The sequence below is a fragment of the Dromiciops gliroides genome, chromosome 3 (assembly GCF_019393635.1).
Source record: "Dromiciops gliroides isolate mDroGli1 chromosome 3, mDroGli1.pri, whole genome shotgun sequence".
NCBI classification, from domain to species: Eukaryota; Metazoa; Chordata; class Mammalia; order Microbiotheria; family Microbiotheriidae; genus Dromiciops; species Dromiciops gliroides.
In genome coordinates this window covers 656,100,626-656,128,337 of record NC_057863.1, presented here as the reverse complement: position 1 = coordinate 656,128,337, position 27,712 = coordinate 656,100,626, and the positions used below count along the sequence as shown (strand labels likewise).

Here is a 27,712-nt window from a genome sequence, read left to right as displayed (position 1 = left end):
AGTCTTCAGAGATATTTAAAGTAATTTCCCCCACCCCCCACCAAGCAGCTTTTCTTATTCTAGCTTCACTGATTTTGCCCAATTAAAACCTATTTAGTTTTATATAACCATAACTGCCTATTTTATCTGCCTTTTTATGATGTCTCTTTTATCCCATTTGGTTATAGTGTCCCCCCTAACCATAGTTATGAAAAATAGCTCCTATTCTCCTTGACTTTTCAGAATGTGACCTATTAAGCTACTTTGCTGAGTTTCTTTCCAGTTTTCTCATCAGTTCTTTCTTGTTAATGAGGAGTCCTTCCCCAGGAAGTTTGTGTTCCTGAGTTAATCAAACAGCAGATTATTGTGTCCATTTCCTTCTAAGTCTAATGTGTCTCGCTTGTTGCTCTGATCTACTTTGGTATTTTTAACCAGTATTAAAGATTTAATAATTATTACTTAATAATAGTTATAATAATAATAATAATAGTTTGAGATCTGGTCATATTAGATCACCTTCATTCCTCCTATTTTAAATTATTCCTCTAATACTGACTGATTTTTTTCCCACAGATTTTATCATTTTGTCTGGATTGCAAAGTACTATTTTATCGCATAAATAACAGCATTCACAGATTCCTCTAATATTTTTTCTCCTTGCCTGTGTATCTGAATGCCTATTTTTGCTAACAGTCACTAAGTTTAGTATGAAATGAGAATAAAAGGCAAAAACATCCAAAAACTTACAGTACTATATATCATACTATTTCTTTAGTTTATTTATTGTTACAGATCCTGACCCAGCACATATTCCGAACTGACCAGGACAATTCTACTGCCACTTGATGGCAACTCATCTATATGAAAAGAAGAAACATTAGAAGCACTTAATTTTTATCATTCAAAGCACCAAATATATTCGAGTTGGTGATGAACTCTGACTTCTCTTCAATATTAAATAACTATGAAGTTCTCCCCTTTTTATTATATTCCCATCATTAATTGACATCATGAAATCTTAGATATCTTAACAGGAAGGAAGTACAACCAGTCATTACATTGTTTTATTCCATTTGAATTCTCTTTTTAATGGTATTTTTTTCTTTTGTTACTTAAGGGTCCTAAAGGCTTTCTCACATTTGTCTTTTATGCATTTTTGTGATGACAAACCAAAAATGATACACAGCTGAAGAATTTCCCACATTTCTACACAGAATACTCTCTAGTATGAATTCTGTGTTATTTAATTAGGTTTCCCCTCTGGCTAAAGGTTTTCTCACATTCATTATATTCAAAAGGTTTCTTTCTTCATTATGAATTATCATATTCAATAAAGTTTCTCCTCTGGCTGAAGGCTTTCCCACATTACATTTAAAATTCCTATTTACACTATGTTTGCTCTCATAGTAAAGGATGTGCTATGGAAGAAAGATATCACACATTCATTCTATTCAAATGGTTTCTATTATATATTATCTCTATCAGATTTCCTCTCTGACTGAAGGTTTTTCCACATTCATTACACTCAACACATTTCTCTACAGTGTGAATTATGTGACAAAGAGTAAGGGATGTAGCATGGCTGACATTTTTTCCATAATCATTAAAATTAAAGGATTTTTCTGATGTTCATTAAAATTTGCCCTCCATTACACCTCCATTTTCACCTCTATTACACTTAAAAGAATTTTTCTTCCGTTTGAATTATCTGATGTGAAGGCATGAGTTGTTGCTATAGGCTTTCTTATAGTCATTAAAACAAAAAGGCTTCACTCCAGTGTGAACCCTTTTATGTTCATTAAAGTTTCCCCTCCAGCTGAAAGACTTCCCACATTCACCACATTCAAATAGTTTCTCTCCAGTATGAATTCACTGGTGAAATATGGCTGAAGGCTTTCCCACATTTGTTATAGTCAAAAGGTTTCTCTCGAGTATGAATTTTCCAGTGTTCATTAAGGTTTCCTCACAAGCTAAAGGTTTTCCCACATTCATTACATTCAAAGGGCTTTTCTCAGAGATAGGTATCTCAGAGAGCTACTCCTCTGTGCCATGCCTTCTCCCCATGAGAAGTCCACAGACTTCTCTCTTCGTTTCCTTTCCCTAGGGCCTAAATAAACTGTTATTTAAAGGGGGCAGCTAGGTGGCACAGTAGATAAAGCACCGGCCCTGGATTCAGGAGGAGAGTTCAAATCCAGCCTCAGACACTTGACACTTACTAGCTGTGTGAACTTGGGCAAGTCACTTAACCCTCATTGCCCCACCCAAACAAACAAACAAACCAAAAAAAAGGGCTTTTCTCCAGGATAAATTCTCTGACCTCTATTAAGGTTGAGTAAGGTTTCCCCTAGGGCTAAAGGCTTTCTCACATTCATTACATTCTGTGTCATTTGAAATATTGGGGGGAAGCCTGTCTCTGTTCTAAGTTATTGGGGAACTTAGCTGGGGTTTCTCATATATTGCTATTTATAAATTAGAGGCTATTGAACCAGTTTTGGTGGCAAGCATTTATTATTAAATCACATTAAATGTTAGTAAAGAGTTGACCACATTTAACACAAGCCAAAAACCTCCAGCACCATAGAGAGAGAGCACATGGCTCCACAGTTCAGAAGCCCTACATTACCCAGATAGAGAGAGGAGAGGGGATGTGTGGCTACCTCCCTCTGGGTCAGCACAAGAGCCAGAGGAAGTGTAAGCCTTGTGTGGCCCACCCCAGAATGGTCTTCCCTAGAGGCGGCTCTTACACACTCATCAAAGCTAATTGGCTAGCATCAATCATTTCTATTGGTTTCTGGGATCTGAGGGTGGTTCATATCAAAATGGGCATCACCTGCAGGGTCAAGTGAAAGATAGACCCTCTGAGGGCAAAGGCTTTCAGGTAGGTGTGGTATTAATCTCTACTCACTTTCATTTCTATTGACTCAGGGCTAGCTTTGAAAGAGATCAGGTAAGGTTCCTGAGCTAAGCCCTTGAGTGTTGGGGGGGGGTCCCTGTGTCCCCAAAAAGTCCATTATGAATAATTATTTTCTCATAATCCCCCAGAGGATTCTTTAAGAAACAGTTTCCTTAACTGAAGCAATAACTAATATTACAAATATTTTACAAAGGGTTCTTAGTGGGACTTATAACGATTAACAATGTGAAGGGGAATAAAAGGAGAGGAAAAATCTGAGCAAAACATTGACAAAAACTAAAGGGGGAAGTCCCCTTTAGGAGGCAGACGTCACAAATGGCGTACGCAACAGGAAAGGGGAAACGAAAAGGGAAATGTCCATTTAAGTCTCTGGAAATCCCAGATGCAGCTCTTGGGACACCATGTGGATGCGGCTCTGGAGTCTGGACGTGGTCTCAGGTGAGCTTGCAGAGAAATCTTTGTCAGGTTCTTTAGATGCTGATGCTCAGCTGGTAAGTTTCCTACAAAACTGATCTTAACACAACTTTAAATAACTTTGTCCATAACCAAATAAACAATGAGAGTTCTCCAAAACATAGATCTAAGGAAATTCAGAATCTTTTAGAGATTGTACAATTATGTTTTGTCCAGTTCTTACATATGAAACATATATAATAAAAACAAAAATTGGAACTTTTTTTTAACTTAACATTATTATAATCCCCCATGTGGAGAATGAATTGAGAAGGTATAATAGAAAAGCTGTCAGATTAACTTCAGTTATAATAACTTCTAACAAAAGAGGATATCTCTTTAAAGCATTTGCAGAAGAGTCCACAAGTTATACTAGTATACAGGAGTGAGCCAATTGTGATATTCATTAAGAAAAGGATTTATATACTAGTTTCATCAGTCTTTGCATCATGTGCCTAATTATCCTTATGCCATTAGGAGAAATTAGAGAATCTAACACAACCGGTAACAGATGTCAAGGCCAACTCCAATACTGTGCTCATCCTATGACATCTGAGATAATTACAGGAAGTTACCACAAAAGAATAAAGAAGTGAGGGAGATGAGCTTTCCCAAACTTCGTGGCAGTTTCAGGCAAAAGTTTTCCGGACAGCCAAATGCAGTGTGCCAGGCTTAAAATCAGATGGGTAGATGGGTGGGGTGCGCATCCACATTGTGTGACAAACTGGGAGGAAAATGAAACCAAAAGAAGCCTACGTCAACCTTGCCAATGGTCATCCTCCCAGCCTTTCCCAGGACAGGTCAGTACCTGCTCTTCATGCATGTGCCCCCTTGGGGTGGCTGGCATCATGGCTGCTCAGGAGTAGGATCATATCTGGTAGACTCAGAATAAAATCAATTAACATCTCAAATGGTAAATTCCCATAATCCAAGGCTCATTGGGATTGTCACAATTGAGGATAATGATGATAGCAAAGAGTGTGAATGTGCTTCTTGACTCAGGATATAGTTGAGATATACAATAATTCCAAATAATATTACAAGTGTATAAGTATAATCACATAGATAATAAATGACAAATGTAAATGACTGACAACATTATTCATTATTACATGATTTCCATCAATGTATTAATAATAAAAACCACATTACCTTGGGAATCAATGTAATCTATCCCTTTTTTATAAGCTATATTTATTGTATATTTATACAATCACCAACATGTTCTTTATCTATAGTATGCATTTAGTATGTAGATGCTTTTCCCTTTGTGAAAAATCAGAACATATTCTAATATAAGTTAAAACACAAGTTTAAAAGAATGACAATGATAATAAAAACCCATACAATTAATTTCCAATGTAGATGCAGTAACACAAAGAACCTTTATGCAGCATTTGAGCTGGACCTTCAAAGTTGGGGTTCCTCATTGCCCTTATTCCTCTGAGGGAATCCAGAACTGTTCTGGTTGTGCCCACCATCTGGGAGCTTCTAAAATCCTCAAACCTCTGGCTGCCTTATTCTTAATTCCTGCAAAATGTGCCCCTGTTTATGGTAATAGAAACAGGTTCTCGAAGGCTGATGGCGACTGTCAGTCACTTGGTTCAGCTTACTAGAAATTTCCTGCATGGAAGCTAAAATACTCTGGATTGTGCGTGGGTCCTCAGGGGCTGGTACTTGTCTGGCACCTCTTTCTTCAGCTTACGTTTCTCCTCTATAGTCTCTTCCACCTTTTCTTTCTCTGGTCCTAGAGCAGGCTTCTCTAGTTCTTTCTCTTTCTCTTCCTCTCTTTTTTTTTCTTCTCTCCTTTTGTTTTCCCTCTTGGTGCCTTCAGATTCTATTCCTTTTAAAAGGTACTTAAAAACAGATCAGCAAAATGACTACAAAGGAAATGAGCATCTCTGGAATTTAAGGGATTCATCCCACATCTATTCCCACGATGGTAAATTATCTCCTGTAGAGGTAAGATGGGGTCAGGCTTCTCTGTTCTCTCTAAAACTAGAGAAGACCAGGAACATGGCCTGTTGGCAGTAGAAGCCATGGGACTGTGCGTGGGTGGAGGGACCAGTTTGCTAGGCGCCTCCATGGATGGGTGGAGACCCAGGAGAGAACAGGGCAAAAAAGAACAGTGGAAATGGCGACGACATGGAGAATGTGGCAAGACATGAGTAGCCTTAGGATTTGAAGAAAGTGAGGGAACAGGAAGGTGAGTTTGAGGAGAAGCAGATGAGGCAGACTGCTCAGGTGAGCATCCGTCCTACAAGGCGGGGGGAGGGGGAGGGGGGAGGGAGAAGCTCATGTCTCCTCCTGGGTGATTTTGCTCAAACTGTTCTACAAACTCCAGTAGACTAAATGTTTGGGATTCGTATTTACAAAAGCAGATTTTAAATCCGTCAGTATTTGAGAGTCAAAGGTTCCAAAACGAGGCCAAGGAGTTTCCTATGAGGGGTTAAAACAAGTTGTGGACCAGGTAAAACAAAGTTTAATAAGTTGTTGTTGTTGTTGTTGGGGGTTTTTTGTCATTCCTGGCTGAATTGGTAGTGTTTCTTTATTCCATTCTAAAAGAACTTTTTCTAGGAGAGTCCCTTGTGGAATAAAATAGGGTTTGGTATTTTTAATCCCCATAATGTATTTCAAAATATACCTTTCTATATGAAAAATAAAACACACACACAAAAAAAAAAAAAAAACCCAAAACCCTAACAGGATCTTATCAGCTCAGTCTGTAAAATGATTTTGGCTCTGATTTGTTAAAGTAACAGCCTAAAACCATCTCAACAACAACAACAAAAAAAAACCTTTTTCTTATATCTTCCTGTTTGCCTGTTAGGCAGAGTAAAAAAGAAAAGTTTGAGGGGAAAAGTAGGCACTTAGATCAGAAAGCAAGAAGGGAAAATAAGCTTGTGAAAATTTAGAAATGGGCACATAAAATCAGCGAAAATAGGTTAGACATACAAACAGAGAATTTCTTACCCAAGTTTCTTAAAGAGAGGGTCAGAAGATTTCAGGGTCCAAAATGCCCTTCATGGTCAGGCAAACTGTGTCACTTGAAATATTGAGGGGGAAGCCTATCTGTGTTCTAAGTTATTGGGGAACTTAACTGGGGTTTCTCATATATTGCTATTTATAAATTAGAGGCTATTGCACCAGTTTTGGTGGCAAGCATTTATTATTAAATCACATTAAATGTTAGTAAAGAGTTGACCACATTTAACACAAGCCAAAAACCTCCAGCACCATAGAGAGAGAGCACATGGCTCCACAGTTCAGAAGCCCTACATTACCCAGATAGAGAGAGGAGAGGGGATGTGTGGCTACCTCCCTCTGGGTCAGCACAAGAGCCAGAGGAAGTGTAAGCCTTGTGTGGCCCACCCCAGAATGGTCTTCCCTAGAGGCGGCTCTTACACACTCATCAAAGCTAATGGGCTAGCATCAATCAGTTCTATTGGTTTCTGGGATCTGAGGGTGGTTCATATGAAAATGGGCATCACCTGCAGGGTCAAGTGAAAGACAGACCCTCTGAGGGCAGAGGTCTTATGTGTGGTCTTCATCTCTACTCAGAGTCTGATTTGCATTTCTACTGACTCAGGGCTAGCTTTGAAAGAGATCAGGTAAGGTTCCTGAGCTAAGCCCTTGAGTGGGGGGGGGGTTCCTGTGTCCCCAAAAAGTCCGTTATTAATTATTACTTTCTCACAATTCAAAAGACTTCTCTCCAGCATGAATTCTCCAATGTTTGGTAAGGTGCCCCCTCTGGATGAAGGCTTTCCCACATACGCTACACACAAAAGGTTTCTCTCCACTATGAATTCTCTGGTGTTGAGTAAGATGGGACTTCTTGCTAAAGACTTTCCCACATTCATTGCATTCAAAGGGTCTCTCTCCAGTATGAATTCTCTGATGATAAATAAGGGATGTCTTATGGCTGAAGACCTTTCCACATTCACTACATTCAAAGAGTTTCTCTCCAGTGTGGATTATCTGATGATGAATGAGGGAAGCCCTGTGGCTGAAATCTTTTCCACATTCATTACACTTATAGGACTTCTCCCTAGTGTGAATATTCTGGTGTTGAGTAAGGTTTCCCCTAAGGCTAAAGGCTTTCCCACATTCATTACATTGAAAGGGTTTCTCTCTGGTGTGCATTCTCTGGTGTACAGTAAGGTGTTCCCTTCGGCTAAAGGCTTTCCCACATTCATTACATTCAAAAGGCTTCTCTCCAGCATGAATTCTCCAATGTTTGGTAAGGTGCCCCCTCTGGATGAAGGCTTTCCCACATACATTACACACAAAAGGTTTCTCTCCACTATGAATTCTCTGATGTTGAGTAAGATGAGACTTCTTGCTAAAGACTTTCCCACATTCATTGCATTCAAAGGGTTTCTCTCCAGTATGAGTTCTTTGATGATAAATAAGTGATATCTTATAGCTGAACACCTTTCCACACTCACCACATTCAAAGGGTTTCTCTCCAGTATGAATTCTCTGATGGTAAATAAGGGATGTCCTCCGACTAAAGGATTTCTCACATTCATTACATTCAAAGGGTTTTTCTCCAGTATGAAGTCTCTGACGATAAGTATGGTGTGATCCTTTATTTAAGGCTTTCCCATATTCATTACATTCATATGATTTGTCTCCAATATGTATCATATGAAAGTCAGTAAGGTCTGAGTGGTAACTGAAGGCCTTTCCACATTTACCATACTTACAGAGTTTTTTCTGAAAGGAAATTCTATGCTGTTTAATTACTTCTGAAAATTGTCCAAAGCTCTTTATAAGGGTATCAACCTCATAGAAGCTTCTTTCTGCGGAAACTCTTTGTTGTGACACAAACAATGCCCTTGGGCTACAACTTCTCTCAAACATTCCACATCCTTGGATGCTTACCTTATTGGAAATCTCTTGGTGACTGCTTCCAATTTGTCTAGAGTGTGTCTGGAGAGTATGCTGTGGCCCCTCTACACTGTTAAAATACTCCCAAATTTCTTCAATCGTGGAATTCCAGGGATCATCCCTTGTGAGACTGGGATTGGACGATGCTCCTGTACAAAGGCCCTGTTTTGGACTGGAGATCTTGCTTGGATATCTAATTTCCTGACTAAGATAATCTGCAAGAAACAAACAAAAAAAAACCCGCATCAGTATTTACTATTCTCTGTGCTTTGAAAAATGAAAATATTGGGGCAGCTAGGTAGCACAGTGGATAGAGCACTGGCCCTGGAGTCAGGAGTACCTGAGTTCAAATCTGGCCTCAGACACTTAACACTTACTAGCTGTGTGACCCTGGGCAAGTCACTTAACCCCAACTGCCTCACTAAAAAAAAAAAAAATGAAAATGAAAATATTTCATTATAAATTTTATGTTTGGTTTCCTCCATCAAGGAGAACATTTTATCTGGGAGGAAAAAACCTGGCCAGGAAGCATCACTTTTCAAGAAGAGAGTATTGTTGATACAAACTGTCCTGGTGATGGGAAGCGGGGCTGGGTTCAGCTCCTACTTCAGACACTTTCTTGAACCTAATCAGTCTCTTTGTAGGGGTATTCACTGCCCATGTCATCAAGAACAACCATAAGAGAGAGAGGACAGTCCTGGAACTGTCATTACCCAGAACCACAAAAGATGACGAAGCCAGTTGATTGTATGGAACTTTCTAACAGAACATCTAAATTAAGAACAGGGACTGCTCCAGGCTTTGGGGATGATGCAGAGGGTAGGGGTGGGAATGAACATTGTTTGTTTTTGGGGTTTTTTTGTTTTTTTGGGTTTTTTTGAGGGGCAATTGGGGTTAAGTGACTTGCCCAGGGTCACACAGCTAGTAAGTGTTAAGTGTCTGAGGCCGGATTTGAACTCGGGTACTCCTGAATCCAGGGCCGGTGCTCTATCCACTGTACCATCTAGCTGCCCCATGAACATTGTTTGTATGTGCCAACACCTTTGAGCTTCACAACAACCCTGGGAGGAAGATGCCATTCTTATTCCCATTACACAGATGAAAAACTGAGGCAAACAGCAGTGAAGCGACTTCTCCAGCTAAAAGCATCTGAGGCTGGCTTTGAACTCCGGTCTTCCCGCCTCCAGGTCCAGCACTCTATCTACTGCACCGCCCAGCCGCCTCAATGCAATACTTGACTTTAAACTCTGGTGTTGACCTTCTTGCTAAGACACTATATCTATGCAGTTCTTAAAAGATCTTTCCCTTTTCATTTTCTAAAATTTAAAAAATAAAGTGATACATATTTGATTCGTTCATTTAAAATACTGGTCAAACATTTCATCTACCTAAAAGCAGGTGGGGAAAGGGGCGGGGGCACAATCAGTAGGACCATTAAATGCAGTAACATATCAGCTCTTTGGAACAGAGACACTGTTGTCATGTTTGTATACTTGTATCCCCAAGGGGTTAAAATTGATACTGTAGCATTTCCTTATTGATTCTATTTACAAGTAATTGACTTTGTCCCATAACTGCTTAAGTCCTTGTCCTTTGTTTCTAAACTTAGTTCTGAGGTCTGCTGGCCTATAAGAAGTTAAGTTTAAAAATCCAGCTCTCAGGGGCAGCTAGGTGGTTCAGTGGATAAAGCACTGGCCCTGGATTCAGGAGGATCTGAGTTCAAATCCGGCCTCAGACACTTGACACTTACTAGCTGTGTGACCCTGGGCAAGTCACTTAACCCTCATTGCCCTACCCAAAAAACAAACAAACAAAAAAATAACAACAACAATAATAAAATATGGCTATCCTGCTCAAGGAATTTAAATGACCCTGGAGAATATGTATGAATAGACAGAGAGTTTGGGCCTGATCTCTTTATTCCATCAAGCTATCATTCAAGGATGTTTGGTCTGCTGTCTAAAAACAAACCATCTTTTGACCATCTTTTGTGGTTCTGGGTAATGACAGTGCAAGGACTGTCCTCTCTCTCTCTTATGGTTGTTCTTGATGACATGGGCAGTGTATACCCCTACAAAGAGATTGATTAGGTTCGAGAAAGTGTCTGAAGTAAGAGCTGAACCCAGCCCCGCTTCCCATCACCAGGACAGTTTGTATCTGGCCACTCTCTCGCCCCTGCATTCAGACAACAAGCACAGTTTAGTCTCGTGAGAGAAAAAGGGGAGTTGTTGCTGGCCCCCATTACCAAACTTCCAACCAACCATGTTGTCCCCTGCACCTCAGCTCTGTAAGCAATCACGTTGCTCTTAATTCCATGATTTTCTCTCCCCTGTTCTGTTCTCTCTTTGATATTCCCCAAAACCTATAGAAGAGGGGGCAGCTAGGTGGCGCAGAGGATAGAGCACCGGCCCTGAATTCAGGAGGACCTGAGTTCAAATTCAGCCTCAGACACTTAACACTAGCTGTGTGACCCTTGGCAAGTCACTTAACCCCAATTGCCCCGCAAAAAAAAACAAAAACAAAACAAAACAAAAAAACTATAGAAGAGGAACTGTCTTTTTGCTCAGGGTCTGTGGCACCAATGGCGGTGAGCCACTGACCCATTTATTAACAAGTATCATGCCCCTGCTAATCAATGTGATCTTTCTCAGAGATCTGCCTTAATTTACCCTTTTGTTAAATTCTAATCACAACACCAAGAACTTAGCGCCAACGCCCTGTTCCTAACAGATACTTGATTACTGGGTGTGAGCCTATGTGGTACATGAGGGAACGCTGTCAAGCTTCCTTTACGTTAGCCAAGCCTCTGACCACATGTCTCAACCCATCCTCCTGGGAAAGCTGGAGATATTAAGAGGAAGCGTGAGTACAATAAGCATGGATGGGGAACTGAGCAACAAGCCGGACACAAGAAATCGCCACTAAAAACAATCACAACAACAACAACGACAAATCTCAAACACTTTTTGAGGCGGACCTGGAGGCCAGTCCCTTGGTGGAGTGCCCCAGGGAGCCACGTTCAGCCCTGCGTGAAGACAAGATGACCCACCTATCTACTGGAACATCCAACGTCACAAGGGGTCCTCCGAGGTCTTGGCCAGAAGGAATCCTGGATGAAGGACCTTCTTCCAAACAGACAGGGATAACTATCAAGCCTTACACTGAAACCCTTCACGTGGGCACAATGCGGGAGGCGGGACTAGGCGAGTCCCCGCAGGACCTGAGGGGGCTACCAACTCCCAAGAGCCAACACGGTAATGCGGCCTCCACGGAGCTAAAGGGCTGAATGAAGAGGGGGCAGAGCTTGTGTTCTGGGCTGGGTGTCACAGTTTCAGAAGACGTTTGTGATATGTAGAATCTCCATGTCCACAGGAAGAAAACCAGAAGAGCTTTGAGTCTGTGTCCCATGAGGACCAACTGAACAGGTGTGGGACGGAGGGTGCGAAGGCTGAAGGAAGCTTTTCCTTGTCTCCCCTCTGCCCCCATGCTCACAGCCAGTACTGTCAGCACAAAGGCCAAGCCTACCAGCAGCCACAGGCCTTTAGTAATCATGCCCGCCAATGCAAGGGTCCAGGGTCTCTTCAGGATCTTACCATCTGCCCCCGAGAATCACAAAAGTTTGCACCTGACCTCCATTCGTGCTGCTTCTGATGAGAGTGGACAGGCAGCTTCTCTTTCAAAGAGTGCTTGTTATCTCCAGCCATCGTGACCAGAGTGGCATCGCTGCGTTAGCCCTCGGCAGAGCTGGGGAAGGCACTGACCCACAGCAGCACAGCCTCCCCGCTTCAAACCAAACCTCTGGCAAAATGCACTGGCTAGTACCACAGTGTGCTGACCTGCCCTGCAGCCCTGGGAGCCTTCACTGGACATGAGCCTTGCCATCTGTGTCTCTCTCTACACTGCTGAGCAATGACCACCTTCTTATGGAAGCATGCCAGTTCTCTTTTCTTCAATGGGTGTTTTATGTTTTGTAAAGTTAGAATACATTTTTACACATTTACCCTCCAAAAAAGGGGGTAACTTCTCTGTGGCTGGGGGATATGAGGGAGGAGAAAGCGGCTATCAGAGACGAGGACATAGGAGCCCCACAGGTCCAGGAGCCTTGGGGAAGAACTGCCAGGTGCTGGCCCCTGACTGAGCAGCTGACCTGGGGCTGGCCGGAGGTCCCATCAGTAACACACTCACCCAGACAGGGGTCTCCTAGGACTTCTCCCTCAGGCATCCATGGTGCTTCCCCTCGCTCCAACTGAGAGATCACATCTGGTTTAGAAACTGGAAGACCTGTTAATGGGGAAGAAAGGAGAATGGGCCACGGGACCATATCCAATCTCTTAAGGGGAAAACAAGATAGATGACAGCATCACCTGGGATGACCCAGAGTCCCCCGGAGGCTGCTCTGGGCTGCCTTGTTGGGAAGGAAGGGAGAATTATTCAAGAAAAAAACCATTTCAGCCACCTCCCTCAGTGCTAAGAGGATTTGTATTCTGCGTGTTGCTGGGTGTCTGTCCCGAGAATCTAGAGGAAAGTCTCTGATCTTGGGGGAGAGTACCGAGGGGAGCCATCCCAAAGGCCTTTCTCCTGAGAAGCTGCAGCAGGAATACTCCAGCCCATGAGCCCCAAAAGATTTAGAAAGACCATCCTGCCCTGTGCCCAACACACCATTCATGGTGGAATATTCGTGCGGAGCAAGCCACCTCTCAAGGGCAGAGAGCCCAGGCCTTTGGGCCGTAAGCAAGGGCAGCCATAGAAACAGGCTAAAACCATGCTTACCCAGCGACACCAGGTTCTGGTAGTTCTCCAGCATCACATCCCGGTACAGGCCCCTCTGCAGCGAGTCCAGCCGCCCCCACTCCTCGCGCGTGAAGTCCACGGCAACATCCCTGAACGTCACCAGTCTCTGAAATGCAGACACACAGTGGCTCAGCCACAGGCAAGGACACAAGGGAGGCGGCTCTCTGAGCACCAAGGGCCCACTCTCCAGCAGACTCTGTAAGCCAAGGCGGGTCTTCTTCTTTAACAGCTCAGACTGACCCTAGTGACTCATCTCCCACATCACCCTTGAGCTCCCTAACTCACACTCGGCCAGCACGTGCTGAGCACACCCTACATGGAAGCCGGGCTGGGCTCTCCTGGGAGCCAAGGACACCAACAGGTCTCTGCGATGGAGGAAGAGGCCCGCCAGGCCCCTTGTGTGATTGTTCACTATAGGGGTGAAGAGGGCAGAGCCAAAAACACTCAATGCTAGTCAAGCTTCCGGGTGGTTAGGAAGCACGTGGTCTATGCCAGGGCAGGGGCCAAAGGCTGGACTCCTCCAGCCTGGCTCCCAAGAACCTCCATGAGGCCAGCGGCCTCACGGGCCTCTCCTGAGCAGCATCCATGACAAACAAGTGCCCCACCAGCCCCTGCCCCGGCCTTGCTCGAAGGACTCAAGGGACAGATCCAAGACCGGCTCTGAAGCCAGGTCTTGCTGCCCCCAGGCCCACGCTGTCTTCACTGCACCATGATGATCATCAAAGTCGGAGAGTGGTGGCAAGGGCACATCGCAGGAACCACGGGTGGGGAAAAGGCCGGATGGATGACAGCGGAGGAAAAGCAGCAACCGACTCCAGTGGGACACCCACCTCGGGTTTGGGAAGAGCCGGTGACCCCAAGGCCTTGCATTCTAGAGGGAAATCTACCTCGGAGGAGTGAGGAGCTGACCAGAATAAGATGCCAAAGACAGCACGGAGGAGGTGCCTACCTCAAATGTGGCTGCAGAGGGAGGCACAAAGGTGAGAGAGAGAATGGGAGCAGAGACAATGGCACAGCCCAGGCCACTAAGGACAATCGTGGGCAGTGAGAAAGCTCACAGAGCGCTGAGGCTGGGCAACAACACCCAGGAGAACAACAGGCAGGCTGTTTTAGTGACACCGTAGGGACTGCAAGCTCAGGCACTCCACACACGTCCGGCGACCTCACAGTGGATGAAGAGAGAGACAGTGGCCCGAAGGAGGCAAGGAAGAGAGCCACTTGTCCTCCCCTGGCTGGATGCCTTCAGAGAGATGCCATCCAGTTCAGGGCTCTACCTTCCAGAAGGGACTCTGGGCCCTTGGGAAGCCTCCAGAGAAGGGCCTTGAGATCCTGTCACACGTGGAGGGATTGGGCAAGCGAGTGTAGACAAGGGAAGAGTAAAAGACTCAACATTATCACAAGGAACATTCTTGGTTCCAGAAAACAGAGAATGAAATAGGTGTCCTTCCTCTCACAAGAGCCAGGGAACCACCGATGCTGCCATGGGAACCACCGATGCTGTCACGGGGAGCTACCGATGCTGCCATGGGAACCACCGATGCTGCCATGGGGACCACCGATGCTGCCATGGGGACCACCGATGCTGCCATGGGAACCACCGATGCTGCCACGGGGACCACCGATGCTACCACATCGTACAACGTCTTTCACAGCCTGGGCCCCGTCTGGCCAAGCGCCTTCATTTTACGGATGAGGAAACGGAGGCCATAGAGGTCAAGTGACTTGGCTAAGATCTCACAGGCAGTAAGTAGCAGGGCCCCAGGTCCACTGGATTCAAAACCAAAGCTCATCTCACTCTTTGTGCCCCCTCTTAGTCACTCAGTCATCCCATTCTGCATCACTATGTCCATTTGCTATGAGGACTCAATTTCTAGGGCGTATATGTTGGGGGGAGGGGGAGGGAAAGGGCCTGCTTACATCAGGAAATAACTGGGGAGGAAAGAGGCAGAGGGAGAGAGGAATAGAAGGGGAGAGCCAGAGAAGGAGAGGGAGGGGGAGGGGGAAGGAGGGGGGGAGGGAGGGGGAGGGGGAGGGGGGGAGGGGGGAGAGAGAGAGAGAGAGAGAGAAGGAGAGAGAGGAAGAGGGAGGGGGAGAGGGAGAGGGGGAGGGGGAGGAAGAGGGAGAGGGGGGAGAGGGGGGGGGAGAAGGAGGAGAGGGAGGGGGAGGGGGAGGGAGGGGGAGGGGGAGGGGGGAGAGAGAGAGAGAGAGGAAGAGGGAGGGGGAGAGGGAGAGGGGGAGGGGGAGGAAGAGGGAGAGGGAGGGGGAGGGAGGGAGGGAGGGAGGGAGAAAGGGAGAGCATGAACGCAATTAAAAATGAAGAGCCCTGGAGTCCAAAGACCTCGATCTGCACTCTGGCTCAACACTTACTAGCTGCTGCCCCAGCAAATCCCTTAGCCTTCCTGAGCCTCAGTTTCCTCAAATGTAAAATGAAAATCTCTTTTGGGTTGCTGAGAGAGCCCCACGGGAGAATGTGTACAGAGCACATGACCAACCTTAACCAAAGTCCAATCCAGTCCAAAGACTTAAGGGGCCTCAGAACTTGACGGGCAGGCGGCTGCGAAGAGAGATTCCACTTGCCCTGTTTGGCCCCAGAGGCAGAATCAGGAACAAGAAGGAAAAGTCTGCCCAACAGTGAGCAGACTGGGCTGTCCAGGAAAGCAAGGGCCACCTACCCTCCCAGCCCCCGATCTCTAAGCAGGGACTGGGTGGTCCCTGGTCTAGTCTGTCAGAGGGGGAGTCTTGTTCAGGCACCAGCCCAACTAGATGGTTTCTGGGGCCCTTTCTAAGCAGGGGAGTGCATACAGTAAGAGCCTAATAAATGCTGGGTTGGTATCTTCTGAGTTTCTTGGATCAGTCTTTATTGGGAAGGAGATTCCTCAGGGGAAAAGAAAAGGAAATACAGCCCCTCAGAGAGGGTCTTTTAGGCTAGAAGGGGGGGAATTCCGACTCACCTGGCACTTGGCCGTCGGCAGCGCGAGGGCCATTCCTGCCTTTCTGTTCCCGTCTTGGCAAGAAGAGCTGGGGAGGAGAAATAAAGATTTGAGAACTGCTGAGCCCACGGCAGGAAGCCCCCAACACAGGTTTGTGTCACTCCCCAGGCATTGAGCAGATCCAGCGGACCTGAGGACACCAGGTGAGAGCCTGAGTGACTGGCCCAGAGTGGCCGACAAGGGCTTGGCTTTAGCCTTCCTGGTCCTCAGAGGGGTCAGGCTCAGGTCTGGGACACGGGACAGAAGGGCCGGCTTTACAGGCCAAGTAACACGTTTAAGGAGAGACGCCCCCGCCTTGGGTTCCTTTTCTCCTATACACAAGTGCTTGAGGAATGGACGCACTGACCCCCTGAGTCAATTCTGAAGCCCAACAAGCAACTGCTCTTCCTTGGCCCGGGCTGTGTCTATTGATTAAAGTGCCTGACCGTCCCACCTTGGCACCTACCTTTCCAGGTCGGGTCAGCATGACTAGGGACTTGAATCAGGAAGACCCAGGCTCAAATCCTGCCTTAGATAATGACTAGTTATGTAACCCTGACTCTGCACCTCAGTTCCCTCATCTATAAAATGAGAGCTTTGGGAGCCTCCAGGGCCCCTCCAAGGTCCACATCCGTGACCCTAAGATGAGGGCAGCGCCAATCACCACATCTTCCTTCACCCTGCCATGCTAGGATAGATGCCACCCTTGCCCCTTTCCACCTGCTGCTCTGTGAGCTGTAATCACATCAATGCTTCCATTGCTTCTGGAAAAGGCTTGTCAATCGATTGTCCTGTGGCTCCACTCACCACCTCTGTGACTTCACCCTGGCCTGGCATCACTGCCATCTGTGAGTTGTCTCTCCCTATAAGAATGTAAGCTCCCTAAAGACAAGCCCTTTCTTACTTTTTTTTTCTTGGTATGGCACCTGGCACAAGGGCTTGATCAATTTTTCTACCAATAGTGGCACTGCCATTGGATTGGTTATGGAATCAAAGGCCAGAACCCCGCCCGAACCCACAGCTGATGTGAGGAGCCAGGAGACATGAACATGAAGACAGAGATGAAGGGATTCTCAATACACATTAGGGACAGAGAATGCGGCTTCTGGGACAGAAGAGTCACTTTGAGAGCAAAAAGGCAGCATGAGGTTGAGTGAAAAAACCCACGGGCGCCATTTATAGATCTGGCCTTCGTCATGCCTGGGGCAAGTGCCCTGACCCTACGGGACTCGGCCCACCACCAAAGAATGAAGAGGATGCTACCTGTCATTCCTAGCCCACGGACTTCCATAAGGATGCCCTGAGTGACCTCCAGGAGCTCTGTGTGCAGTGGCTAAGGCCGGGTGTTCTGCCAAAGTTGCTGGTGCGGGAGCCATACTTGGGCATCCTCACAGGCTTCACAGAACATTGAGAAGCTGGTGACCCTGGTGGAGAACTCCACTGAGGAGGAAGATGAGCATTAAAGCTGGAGAGAAGTGGGGAGATGACTACGGTGGGGACCAGCCCCTTTCATGACCCTAGAACAAGTTGGAAGGAAGGTCTTTCTGCAGTGCTGGACAGTGTCTGTGACCGGACTTTGGGCTTTCCACACGGGATCTTCCTGGCCTATTGTCCAGCCCAGCCTTTCTCTGGCTGATCTTCCACACCAGGTGCAGTATGGGAGAGGGCAGCTGTAGAGGAATGCAAGATGGACAAGATCGCATTATGTTGCCCCACAGTAAGCACCTTGAGAGATTTCTCCTCAGGTCATAAACCTAAGACTCTGACGATTAGGCAAGGCCACCTGACACGTTCGTTTCTTTCCTTCCAAGAGATTCCATGTGCTAGAAATGACAGAGAGCATGCTCCCCACCAGGAAACGTTGTACCAGAGAATTGTTTTGTGACTATGGAACTACTGCATGATTATATGTGTGTGTGTGTGTGTGTGTGTGTGTATGTTTGTATATGTACACACACACACACCCCATATACCACATGTCGCTCTGAGGTTTCTCCCCCTAAATTAGAGATGGGTCACTACTCAAGAAGAAGCCCTGATCACAGGCATTAAAAGCCAGAGAGAAGAAGCCAAAGACAAGACCCCCTCAGAAGAGGAAGAAGTGAATGCAAAGGGACTTGTGAAGCATAACAAAGCCCTCTGGTAGGTGCTGGGGAGAGAAAGGGAAAAGGCAGCCAGTGCCTGCCTGGAGGAAAGTCACATACACGGTCTTAGCTGCAAGCCGGGTGGGAAGGTCCCGCAGCCCTTCCTGTGCAGTGACAAGTGTCAATGCCTCTTCTTTAGGGTCATCTGCACGGATCAAATCTTCTGTTTCTTATGGAGACAGGACCGTTCGATTCTGATGGCAAGAAGTGTCTTTTCTGGGGCACCCACAGAAGCCGTTCCCAGGATGACCGCTGCTGGATCAGGGCTGGAAGCGTGACCAATCAGAGGTCTGCGCAGCCTTCCTGGGCTTACCTGCCCATCAGCGGCAAGGAAGGTGGTCCCCTTGTCTTCCATGATTGCTCCCCTCCATGGTGGCAGGTAGAGCAGAGGCAGTGACCTGGGCGCATGGCTATTCCCAAGTCCCTTGGGTTTAGGACCTTGGCCTAGCTCCACAGGGATCTGAGCAGAGGTGATGTTCCAGGTGATGGTGCTAGTTTGGCTCTCCTGGAACAAGACGCCCCACGTCTCTCCCTCAGGGAACCTTAATTCTCCGGCTAAGCTGCCATTCCTGCCCCCAGCTGTGAGTGGTTTAGAGGAGAAAAGTGAAAGCCCTTCTGAAAACAGAAGACATGGTCTGGAGACAGAACCAAGAAGCACAGAAGCAAGGTCCACAGAGCACAGGTTAAGAGGATAGGAAGAGAGGTGAGAAGGCCCTAGAGCATATCCCTGTCACCCAACCAGGGCTGAAGGGGAGAGAGACAGGCAGGCTTTGCTGCTGGGAGCAGACTGTGCTTGTCGGCTCTTTGGTACCAAGCACCACTTCCCAGCAGACTGGAGACAGGCTCTGCAGCTGTGCTGGGATCTGATTTGATTGGAGACCTCTGATGTTAGCAGCTGAGTAGAGGGAAGCAGAGCCCTCTGATCTGAAGAGCTGGCTAGGCCTGTCTCTCTTGCATGTTAGTATCATGTACCGCCCAAGGGGAAATTCCTTAGAAGACTGAATGCACTGCACTCAACTGTTCTTTCTAGCTGGAGAGAGAAACTCCTCATTTCCTAAATCACAAACCTGCAGTCTCTGCAGATTCCAGACTGACAGAGCTTGCTTTGTCTCTGAAAGGGTAATGTTGCTGTTTTACCAAAAGAATCGAACAAGGGCTTCTGTGATCTGAGAGTAGCTGAGAAGCAGCTTTGTGCACAGGAGAATGGCCGCACCTAGGAAAAGTGTGGACCTATGTATCCCATGACTCTTAGGCAGACTGATGACATCAAGGCCTGAAGCCCAGAGGTACCAGTTTCTCTGGACATGTGGTTTTCCCTAATCCTGTGCAGCATCTTCCTAGCTTGGGGTCATGCTCTATGGATGATGCCAAGTTCTATCTCCAGCAGAGACTTACAGAAGCCTCAGACACAACCAACAAGGAGAAAGGCAAGGAGCAGTGTGTTCTCAATCTGAGACTAGCTTAAAAAGGGCCCCTGGATGAGGTCTGAGACTCCAGAGATTTACAAGAACGCACAGAAACCACCACCTCCCCCTCTCTCCTTCCTACAGGTTTCTCTGGATGCCCCCCCCCCATTCCTCCCCAGTTCATTTCTGCCTCCACCATTACTCTTATTTTTTTTACAAGGCAATTGGGGTTAAGTGACTTGCCCAGGGTCACACAGCTAGTAAGTGTTAAGTGTCTGAGATCAGATTTGAACTCAGGTCCTCCTGACTCCAGAGCCGGTGCTCTATCCACTGCGCCACCTAGCTACCCCACCATTACTCTATTTTTAAATATAGCTTAGTTTTATTTGCAAATGAAATGTGTGAGTGTGGGGGAGGGAAGCAGATGGTGATTTAGGGCAGGAAGAAAAGTTTGGCTACCTTTCCCCCCACCCCCACCCCGAATGTCGTCTCCTTGAAGGAGAGATTGGCTTTTCGTCTCAGAATCCCTAAGGAGTTCACAATAATGCAGATTCAATCAAATCAAAGCGCTAGGGCTTCTTGGGCTCCTGCGGGCAGCGGCCTGGGCAGAAAGGCTGGGGAGGAGAGCCTCGGAGCTTAGACCAAAATACAAGAACAAAACACACCCATTTCCTAACCTTAAACCAAACTTTAAAAAGAGGAGAGAAAATAAAAATCAAGAAACCAAGCACCGGGAGGAGGTGCTACTGCCGAAGCTGCATCTCTCACAGAATGAGGGCGACCATGCTGGAGGCTGGACTACGGCCCACCCACCCCACAACATTCCTCCTCCTCCCCACCCCCCACAACATCCCACCCTCCGCCGTCTGCTCCAGCTCCCCCATGGGAGTCGCATCGCAGAGAGGGTGATGGTTACTATGGTAACGGTTTCCAAAGAAAAGGAGGCTAGGTCGGCATCAGGGCTTGGCAGCCCGGGTGAGCGGGGGAGGCTTTAGCGCCTTCCTGGGCCCCCGGACCTGTCCCACCTGGTCCCGTCGGCCCCCGCCCAAGGGGCTGCCAACAGGGGCCCCATTTCGCAGAACAGAAAACTAAGACCCAGGAAGGCCAGGAGACTTGCCCAGGGTCCCACAGACGGACGGATGCAGGTCTCTGTACCCACGTCCCCAGGCTCCACCCTGTGACCCTGATCAGTGCCCAACTTGACAAAGGAGGAAACGGGCTCGGGAGGGACAACGGGTACGTGCAGGCGGGAGAGGACGGGACGGTCTACTGGCCCATTCTGCCATTCCGAAGACAATCAATGACCATGATCTACAGGAGAGCCGTCCCCCAACCGGCCAATAGCCGGGACCTTCGAGAGCCCTGTCCCCGCCCACTGTCATCCAACCAATGGCCGCGAGGCTCACGGGTGCAGTTGACAAATGAACGTGATCCCCGCCCCCCACCTTGCCCGCCCCGCCCCTGAGCCCCAACCTCCACTGTAGACATAGCGGCCCAAAGACCACGCTCCCCCAACGACCCGCAGGGCTCACGCTCCTCCGCCGACGCCACCGGGGCCCTAGGGCCGAGGCCGCCGTACCTGTTTCTGAAGATATGAGCCGGACGGAGCCTCAGGAGCCGCCTCCAAGCGGACACTTCGTCAATGGCGGCTGGGTGGTGCTGCGCGCGCATCCTCTTCCTCAGGAACTGCGCGTGCGCAGAGCGGAGCCAGAACTACATTTCCCAAAGGCCTCCGGGCGCCAGGACCGCCTCATACATAGTTTCACCGCGGGCCTTTGGGTCTCGCCCCACCCTAGTCCCTCCGGGACTCATTAGGGCTGGGATGGAGGGGTGATGGGGATTGTGAAAAAACACTTCAGATTGCTTCGGGCTCCTCCCCGGCCTCACCAGTCCCGTCATCAGTCTTGTGTGCTCCTCCTCCCCAGCGACACACACACACACACACACACACACACACACACACACACACACACACACACACACACACACACACACACCCCATCTTAGTCTCCGCCCGTACCCTTGTATCATCTCTTGTGCCCTGCCAAGCCTTAGCCCTGCATGACTCCACCAGCCTCAGCTGAAGGAACATGAAGACCTCAACTGGGCGCTTATCAACTCGCTCTCCCACTATCCACTTCTGCTCTTCCAAACCTTTTCATCCCTCCTCAGCCCTCCCATGGCTCGCCCTACCTCCACCCTCTCAGCTGCAAACCTTGCCTCATATTTTACTGAAAATAATTGAGACCCTTCACCAAGAACCGCTCTTCTCTCTTCCTCGTCTCATGTTCCTCAGATGCCTTTCCCCCACTAGCTCCTTCTCAGACAAAACTCATTTTGTCTTAAACAAAGAGGTAGCCCCACCTTACCAAGGCAAACCCCAGTGCCTGCACAAGCAGTCTAAGTCTATCCCATTTTCTCCAACAGATTGCCTCTGCTGTCATCACTACCCTCGCATCTTCAATCTCCCCTTGTCTACTGGCTCCTTCTCTAGTCCCTACACACATGCCCATATCTTCACGATTCTCAAAAGACCCTTACTTGATCATTCCCTGCTATCATTATCTCCTCTGTGCTTTGTGGCTAAACTCCTTGAGAAAGCAAGAGACACCTCCACTTCTCCTGTCATTCTTAGCCCCCTACACCCAGCTTCTTACCTCATAATTACTCTGAAATTATTCTCCCCAGTTACCAATGATATTCTAATTGCCAAATCCAATGGCCTTCTCTCAATCCTTGTTCCTTTTTATTCTTAAAAGTATTTTATTATTTTCCAGTTACATGTAGAGATAGTTTTCAACATTTGTTTTTATAAGATTTCTAGTTTCAATTTTTTCTCCTTCCCTCTCCTCCCTTCCCCCCTCCCCAAGACTGCAAGCAACCTGATATAGGTTAAATATGTACAATCACCTTGTTTGGGGCAAACTGCCTCAGTTTACCCAAATAACTCGAGGAGACCACCAAGTCAAGCAGAGACAGATTTATTACATTCTCGCAAGAACAGGCAAACTCAATAACCGAGTCGCAATAACTAATACATGCCTTGAGCTTTTATAGTAATGTTGTTAGGGAGGAAGTCCCCACACACACTAAGGCGACCTCACAATCTAATATCCAATCCTGTCTCACCCAGGGTGCGTGTTTAGCTCATGATCAATGTATGGAGACATGCATACGTTTTCCAGGAACAAGGCAGGGAAAGGGGAGGGGGAACAAGGTCAAACTGAAGGAAGAGGGAACGGGGGAGTGACAGTGAGAGGAATCACAGTTCCCACTGACTGCCCCCTCCCCTTTCCTGGCCCCTATCTCTTTGGCTATGTTGGGAAATCAAAGAAATAGAATAAAGAATAAAAGAATAATCCATTGTTGGGACCCTAAGGTCAAGGAGATTCTGCTCTGAAAAAAAGAAGCATGTCACTTACCATCTGGTCTCAACTTAATTGCCGCATCCTGTGCAGAGCCCCGGATCGCCTGCCCTTTCTTCTTGAGTCCCGAGTATTGAATTGGTGGGCAAACTCCCCGACCCACTCAACAGGGACTGGGGTTCTGACACATGATGGATTCCAGATAAAACTAAGATGTAGCTGACAAGCGGGGAGACTGAGCAGAAGTAAAATTACTGTTAATTGGCAATAAAACTTAAAGGAGACAGTGAGAATTTGACAAGCAATAAACTTAAACTATACTGGGGCAGGGTTGGGTATCTTCCAGACCCCATCCTCAGAGTTTAATCTGACTCAAATCCATAATCATCTCATACAACATTAAATATATTTTTGCATTAGTCATGCTGTGAAAGAAGAATCTCAGCAAAAGGAAAAACCCTCAACAAAGAAAAACAACAAAAAAAGTAGAAATAGTATGATTCAATCTGCATTTAGATTCCACAGTTCTTTTTATTTTTTTCTGGATTTGGAGAGCCTTTTCCATCATGAGTCCTTTGGAAATATCTTGTATCATTGTATTGCTGAGAAGAATCAAGTCTATCACAGTTGATCAATACCCAATGTTGTTGATACTGAGTACAATGTTCTCCTGGTTCTGCTCATCTCACTCAGCATCAGTTCATGTAAGTCCTTCCAGGTTTCTCTGAAATCAGCCTGCTCATTGTTTCTTACAGCACAATGGAATACTAATTCCATTACATTCATATACCACAACTTATTCAGCCATTCCCCAGTTGATGGGCATCCCCTCCATTTCCAATTCCTTGCCACCACAAAAAGAGCAGCTATAAATATTTTTGTACATGTGGGTCCTTTTTCCTTTTTTTATGATCTCTTTGAGGAAAAGACCTAATAGTGGTATTGCTGGGTCAAAGGGTACAGCTTTATAGCCCTTTGGGCACAGTTCCAAATTGCTCTCCAGAATGGTTGGATCAGTTCACAACTCCAACAATGGATCAGTGTTCCAATTTTTCCACAGCTCCAACATTTATTATTTTCCTTTTTTGTCATATTAGCTAATCTGATAGGTGTCAGGTGGTACCTTGGGATTGTTTTAATTTCCATCTCTCTAATCAATAGTGATTTAGAGCATTTTTTCATATGGCAATAGCTTTGATTTCTTCATCAGAAAACTGCCTGTCCATATCCTTTGACCATTTCTCAACCCTTATTCTTTTTAATCTCTCTGCAGCCTTTGATAGTGTTGCTCAATGTTTTCTCCTTAATGCTCTCTCCTCTCTAGGTTTTTGGGACATCCCTTTTTCCCAGTTCTCATACTAATCTGATTGATCCTCCTCTGCATTCTCAGTCAAGTCACATCCACTTAACATGGGTGTCTCACAGGATTCTGTCCTGGGCCTTCTTCTCTTCTCACTCAATTCTTCTTCACTTGGCAATCTCATCAGTCCCCTGGATTTAATTATCATTTGTAAATTGATGATTCTCAAATCAACCTATCCTGCACAAACTTCTATGCCGACCTCCAGCCATATCTCCAACTGCCTGTCAGATATCTCCAACTGGATGTCCAAGAGACACCTTAAACTCACCAGGTCCAAAACAGAACTCATTATCTTCCCCCCTTCCAAACTTTTCTATTTGGTGGGAAGGACAATGGTGAAGGGTACCACCATCTTCCCAGCCATCCACGTCAAAACCTGAATGTCATCCTCAATTCCTCACTATCTCTCGACCCACCCCTATATCCAATATGTTGCCAAGCTCTGTTGATTTCACTTTTGCAAAAGGTCTCAAATATGGCCCCTTCTCTCCTCTCTTACTGCCACACCCTGGTACACACTCCTATCACCTCATGCCTGGGTGATTGCAATAGCTGCTGGGGAGTTCCCCTGTCTCAAATCTCTCTCCACTCCAACCCATCTTCAATGCAGCCACCAATCTACTATTTTAAGGTGCAGGTCCAACCATGTTACCCCTCTCCCACTTAATCAACTCCAGTCAATACATTCTCACCTCCATGATCAAATATAAAATTGTCTCTTTGGTTTTCAAAACCCTTCACAACCTAAACCCCCTACGTGCGCGTGCATGAACACACACACACACACACACACACACACACACACGCACGCTTTTCCAGTCTTCTTACACTTTCCACCCTCCAACCCTTTGTACTCCTTGATTGAGTAAAACTGGTTCCCTGAACAAAACATTGTATCCCTTAGCTCCAGACACTTTTTCTGGCTGTCTCCCATTCTTGGGATGTTCTTCTTTCTAATTTCCACAACCTGGCTTAGACTTTCTTCAAGTGCCAACTAAAATCTTCTACATCTTCTACAGGAAATCTTTCCCAGACCCTCTTAATTCTAGTATCTTCCCTCTGCTGATTATTTCTCATTTATCATGTAAGTGGGGTGGGGGGGGTGTGGAATACCATTAAGAGGAAAGAAAGAATCCATTGTGTCAGTAACATCAACATTATGTGATAGACTTAGCTCTTCTCAGTAGTACAATGATCCAGAACAATTCCAAAAGACTCATGATGGAAAATGCTCTCCACGTCCAGAAAAAAGAACTATGGAGTCTGAATGCAGATGGAAGCATACTATTTTCCCTTTTTTTGGTGGTGGTTGTTGTTTTTTATTTTCTTCTTGTGTTTTTCCAATTTATTCTGATTATTCTTTCACAACATGACTAATGTGGAAATATGTTTCACATGATTATACATATACACTGTATATCAGATTGCTTGCTGTCTTTCAGGGGGAAAAGGGGAAGGGAGTGGGAAGGAGGGAGTAAGAAAAATTTGGAACTCAAAATCTTACAGAAATGAATGTTGAAAACTATCTTTACATGTAATTGGAAATAAAATAAAATACTATTAAGGAAAAAAAGAAACCAAGGTTCTGGGCTCATTGATTTTTATTACAGTGATATCTGTGCCCCGATGACAATGAACTGATGCTTCCCTATATCAACATTGTTGATTTGTGATTGACAGTAGTACCTATCAACAAAACCCTATACAATTTTTGTGACAATTATTGGCCACCCCAGATATGACAGACAAGATCAGATCAAGATCAAGTTTTCAAGCTCTGAAGCCCTCCCACATGGACAAGGTAAAATTTACCCAGGGAAATTTCAGGGCAGGAAATATTGACCAGTAAAGCTACTTACTGTTCTACCTAGAAAATTGCAGAGACAGGTTAGTGTTCTTTGTACTTGTCTGTATTGTCTGTATCTCTTGCTCCTGAATAATCCATTAGACATGAACCACTGGACACTGGATCAGTCTAACAGCCATCCTGATTTTTCTAATAACATGTTGCTGTGAGTCAACAAATCAAGGGCTGGACTGAGCAACTTCTCTCCCCTCCCCTTTCTGGGTGAATACCCAGTCTAGGACTAGAAGTCTTCCAAGCTCTGTGCCCTTTTACCTTTTTTTTTCCCACGGGCAAATGATAAATTGAAAAATAATGAGAAAACTATGGTCCCAATTCTATAAACTGCCTGAAAGCATAAATAACAAACTGCCTTTCTACAATACTTTAATTATGTTCTGAACAGAAGATTTTTTGGCATTGGAGATGAAGGCAAATAGATTTATTAAGGAACTGAGACAGGTCAAAATGAATCTGTTCCTATAGTATTATATAAAAGCAAGTTGTCCTAGATACCTGGGTATCTCTCCTCCTGTGCACCACTGCTAGATTTCTCCTAGTATATGTCCACTCTCCCCAATGGATGATTTGACAGCGTTGAGAAAAGAGTGTGACCAAGACTTATGGGCAAAACTAATCATTTGATTATTCATATTCTTGCCTTCAATTGAGTGAATGTTATGATTATTTTTGCTTTTGTCTTTTAATAGGTAAATGACTATTTGCTTTTGCCTTATTTTGTAAAAATTTTAGGTTTGAGTCAATGATAGAGCTAAGATGGCAGAAAAGCAGGAAGTATAACTGTTCTCTATCCCACAACTCCTGCACATAGATCTAGAAAACATGCTAGGCTGACCCCTGATAGAGAAAGCCCAGTCAATCTTTTTTTCATCCCAGGTCACCATAGGGAGACAGAGAGGTCTGTGGACACTGGGGATCAGGTCACAAGCAGCCATGTGTAGCACTAAAAAAAGTACTGAAGCTATGCAGCAGGGCAAGAAAAGATCTCAGACCCAGCAGAGTGGCCCAATTTTGTGCATGTTGCAGGAACATGTGACAAATGGCAGCTTTGTCATTCTCTACCCAATTCTAGCTCACAGACCCAGAATGAACTGAGGAGAGAACTTGCATCAAGGGGTGGTAGCCTCCAGGGTGAGTGGTCTAGAGTTTGTACTGACCAAGAAACAAGTTCAGAAGCAAGAAACATTTGTGTTGCCCTGACTTCAGGAGATGAATAGGGTCTCAATTTCAGCCTCAAGCTCAATCTGTAGAGGAGGCGCAGACCAAGAAGAGCCTGTAGTTCTGTCACTCAGAAAAAGTGGAGTTTTCCAGCTGGCTAATCATGGCTGAATCCAGCAGCAGTTTACTGGAATTCTAGCTGAGGCAAGCCCACAAGTGTGTGTGTGCCTCTGACCCAAACTGAGGTCAGGAACTTGCAGAGATCAAACCAGTGGGGCAGTAATTAGACTTTGCCTGTGATGGAACCAGTATAAAATCACCAAAAGATTGCAGGTCACCAGCCTGTGTTGTCCCTGAAATCCTGGAACTAGGAGAACAAAAGTTCAGCCCATTCTCTTCAGAACTATGCAAAG

At 46.0% G+C, this 27,712-nt stretch overlaps 1 protein-coding gene across 2 annotated transcripts; it reads right to left on the bottom strand.

Annotated features, from left to right (window-relative positions):
- Positions 1–2,511: 2,511 nt before the first annotated feature.
- On the bottom strand, positions 2,512–21,226 carry LOC122746422 (zinc finger protein OZF-like). 2 transcript variants are annotated; one of them, XM_043992001.1, is made up of 5 exons: positions 21,129–21,226; positions 15,982–16,048; positions 13,010–13,136; positions 12,425–12,520; positions 2,512–8,454 (listed from the first exon to the last, which is right to left on the bottom strand). In XM_043992001.1, exons 1-5 carry the CDS (start codon positions 21,218–21,220, stop codon positions 7,037–7,039), a joined length of 1,800 nt encoding a protein of 599 aa, XP_043847936.1. In that variant the 5' UTR covers positions 21,221–21,226; the 3' UTR covers positions 2,512–7,036. The 2 variants fall into 2 exon arrangements, with proteins under 2 accessions (XP_043847936.1, XP_043847937.1); XM_043992002.1 differs by lacking the exon at positions 21,129–21,226 and adding an exon at positions 21,023–21,112.
- Between the last annotated feature and the right edge of the window lie 6,486 nt (positions 21,227–27,712).